The sequence below is a fragment of the Punica granatum genome, chromosome 1 (assembly GCF_007655135.1).
Source record: "Punica granatum isolate Tunisia-2019 chromosome 1, ASM765513v2, whole genome shotgun sequence".
Lineage (NCBI taxonomy): Eukaryota > Viridiplantae > Streptophyta > Magnoliopsida > Myrtales > Lythraceae > Punica > Punica granatum.
In genome coordinates this window covers 52,643,173-52,646,654 of record NC_045127.1, presented here as the reverse complement: position 1 = coordinate 52,646,654, position 3,482 = coordinate 52,643,173, and the positions used below count along the sequence as shown (strand labels likewise).

The window sequence follows — 3,482 nt, the reverse complement described above, 5'->3', positions numbered from 1 at the left end:
GACGAATATACATGTCAGGGAAAATGGACGGAATTTTGGACGAAATAACTGAACTCATACCGCGCGGAAAATATTGAGGACGAAATCAACCAAAGAAAAGATTTAGGACTAAGATAGAAAAATAACTAAAGGTTGAGGATCAAATTTGACCTTTTCCCTTTTTTCCTTTCCATGTTATAAGAGGCATGTGGAAAGAAGTGCGTAATATCCTACCAATGAGAAGACTCGAATTTAAGGCAAATTCTATAATGGAACGTCAAATTATGTTTCATGGTCGAACGCTAATTTTTTCTAGTCCTTTTAATGTTAAAGACATCGTTTTGGCCCATAGTCTTTCAATAATGTCACAAATTCTTCTGGCCACATGTAAAGTACAATAAAATTGGATGATTGCTTACGTGTTGATGGCTTGCCGTTGACATGTATATAAATTAAAATCCGCTTACATGTCGATGACGTGTTTTCTGTAAAATTCGATTTTTATGGTCCGCTTCAGTAACGTGGCGAAGATAGGTGACATCACGGAATGTGATTAGTATGTATTGTGAGAAGATTTGAGAACAGTAGAATAGTATAGTATGCGAAAATTATGAAATAAAAATATAAATGACTAGAAATACTATGGTAAAATATATAAATAATAGACGAATGAGATAAAAAAAAATTGTAGGATCTAATGGCTGAAATTAGCGTTCCATCATAGAACATGAGTTAAAGTTTCATTATAAAACCTATCTGAATAATCTAAATACTTTTGATTTCAAGTCGAGGACACGTGTAATTACACCATACTTCCATCCTCTATGGGCCACGGTGCGTTGTTTGCGGAGTTGACACTTGAAGTCGTACAATATATTCTTTAGCTATTTATCGGAAATTCAGCCGAGTTGGGACCAACCAGTCTATCCAAATTCCAAAACTGGAACATCGGGAGAGAACATGTTGGCTATGTCGTATAACGTCCACGAGATGACAGTAGCCTTAAGCAGCATTATGACATTATGCAAGAAACACGGGTCACTTCTACACATTATAAGCGCTCCGAGATTTATGGCAGTAATTCTGAACACGAGTTTTAGAAACACAATCGAGCAATGATCCCTGCGACAGCCAGCCGACTAGATATCACGCAAACGCCAGTCACCTGGAAATGCGCAAAAACCTACCGGGTTAGCCTATTACCATTCGTAGAGGATCGAGTTACCATCGGCATAAGATTCGACCTCCATCATCTTCTTCATCAGCAAAGCAGCCTTCTCTCTGGCCCGGCTTGACCCCCTGACGGAGAGGTCAGCCAGCACAGTGGAGAGCTCGGACAGCCTAAGGGCATCTCTTATGCACCCCTCGCTCTCATCAAAAAGTCGAAGTAGAACATCTGCCGCGCCTTCCTTGCTCAACATGCTCCTTCCCACTATGACGTCAACCATTGAAGCAACGATCCCATCGGTCTTCCTCAGGGCCCTCAGGCCCTCATCAAAACGAGCCAGAAGCCCTAGAATGGTGAGGGACGTGGCGGCAAGGTCCTCCTCATCACTGGACTCTGCAAGCCGGAGGAGTGCAGGTATGGCTCCTGACCGCACAGCGAGAGTGCAGTTCCCATGGAATTGGACCAACTCTGCGAGCGAGCTCAGGAGGTGGTGGGCCACGTCCGGGCTCATAGGCCCGCAGATAGCCTTGACCAGCAGCTGGATTGTTCCTGCAACTCCAAACTTGGCCTTGTTCTTGTCCAGCAACGCCAAGCTACAGATCAGGGACGATGCCAGCCTACTGGACTCGGGAGAGGTCGATAGGATAATGACGGAGTTAAGGCTATGGATCGTCTCCATATCTGCTAGGAGGAGCTTCAGATCTGGGTTCAAGGAGAGGTTGAAGAGAACAGAGAGTGCGAGGGTCTGGACCGTCGACGAGGGTGATTTCGAGAGCGCCAGCAAGGTTGGGATCGCACCTTCTGACTGTGCAAGCAGGCTCCGATTCTGGGCACTCACCTTGGTTAGAGAGGCAAGCATCTGTAGTGCTCTCTGCTGTTTCTCATGAAAGCTCGAGCGTGCTTCCAACACGCACTGTACAATCGTGTCACGAGCACGAGGGGTCGAGACGTTCGACATACTCTTCCCACGCTTCCTACCAACTAGTATTATCAAAGCTGGAGAACCCCAGTCCTACTGAACTTGTAACAACTGCATGGAATGGGTGCAGAGTGCTGACGACCCATACAAGAACCGGGTGATAACATCGATGAATTGCAGCTTCGTAAGTGTCCCTTATGTTGTCTGTTTCTTTGTCTGGTTGGAGCTGGCTATGAAGCTCAGTAGTCTGACGTAATTGAGCAAATCTCAAAATATCGGGAACCGAGGCAAAAAAATAATCCAAAACAAGGACATCATCTCCAAACCGCCATAAGCATAATCCTCCATATGTATAGCCAACTAACATTTCGTGTCAAGTGGCAATTCAAAAGCTAAAAGTCAAAACTGCAAGTGCATGACCCTTAATCGATGCGGAGGAAATGCACACATGAAAGTCTACTAACTCAAGAGAGGGTATATGGACCAGGTAAGCTTCACAAGCCGCACCCTATGAACCAATCGTTCCACTAGTACAACTCCACTCTCACCTTTCTGGAGACATCATCATAGTTGACAAGGCCCTTCTTACCAGCCGGGCTCAGGGATGAAGATGAAGACCTCAAATGGTCCTTGCTTGCTCTTCTGGCTGGGGACGGGGAGTCCCGAGAAGACCTCGACACAGAGCGATTCAAACTCCGTTTGGTTTCGCAATCAGATTTTAAAATTTTAACTAACTTTAACTCTACTCACTACACAATAAAAATTAACTATTCAAAGTCAAAAAGGTAGGACCCATACATAAATCCACATACTCCTCCATTATACTCAATTCAATTTTTAATACTAAATTCTGTCAACTATTCATTACTTTTTCACACTTTTTTTCATAATTCTCAACTCTATTCTAAAACCAAACACACCAAACTCCTTGAATAGGATCTTTCCCTCTCAGCCCGGGGAGGGGAACGGGACTTCTTGGCTGGCGAATGGTCGCGACTAGGGCTACGGCTTGGGGTATAGCAACGGCCACAGTAACGATGGCTCGGCGAGACTGAAGGGCTTCTTCTGCTTCTGTACCTGCAGAAGGCATCACGCAATTTTATCTAGAGCATCATGAAATGCTTGATTCATAGAGGAGCCTGGCCTTAACCTTAGATTAAAGGCCTTCCATCTTATCATTCTAGTTATCTTTTCAGCCACTTGCAAATAATTTGTTCGTTTAGTTGTTAGAGTTGAACTCGTCACCATAGTTTTCTTCCAAGTAATTGCAATCGATTTCCTCAGTCCAAAATTAGAATATAACAACCAATAATATTCCATTCTCTGTTGACACCACACGAAGTTTATCTTAGAGGAAAGAAGGCGTTAATTGCCTAACAACTCAGAAAGGCCATTGCTCCAAAATGCTTCACCACC

At 44.1% G+C, this 3,482-nt stretch overlaps 1 protein-coding gene across 1 annotated transcript; it reads right to left on the bottom strand.

Annotated features, from left to right (window-relative positions):
• Nucleotides 1-743: 743 nt before the first annotated feature.
• LOC116188721 (U-box domain-containing protein 14-like) lies at nucleotides 744-2,361 on the bottom strand. The gene has a single exon (XM_031518211.1). The coding sequence runs from the start codon at nucleotides 2,103-2,105 to the stop codon at nucleotides 1,179-1,181; it is 927 nt and encodes a 308-aa protein (XP_031374071.1). The 5' UTR covers nucleotides 2,106-2,361; the 3' UTR covers nucleotides 744-1,178.
• Nucleotides 2,362-3,482: the final 1,121 nt, after the last annotated feature.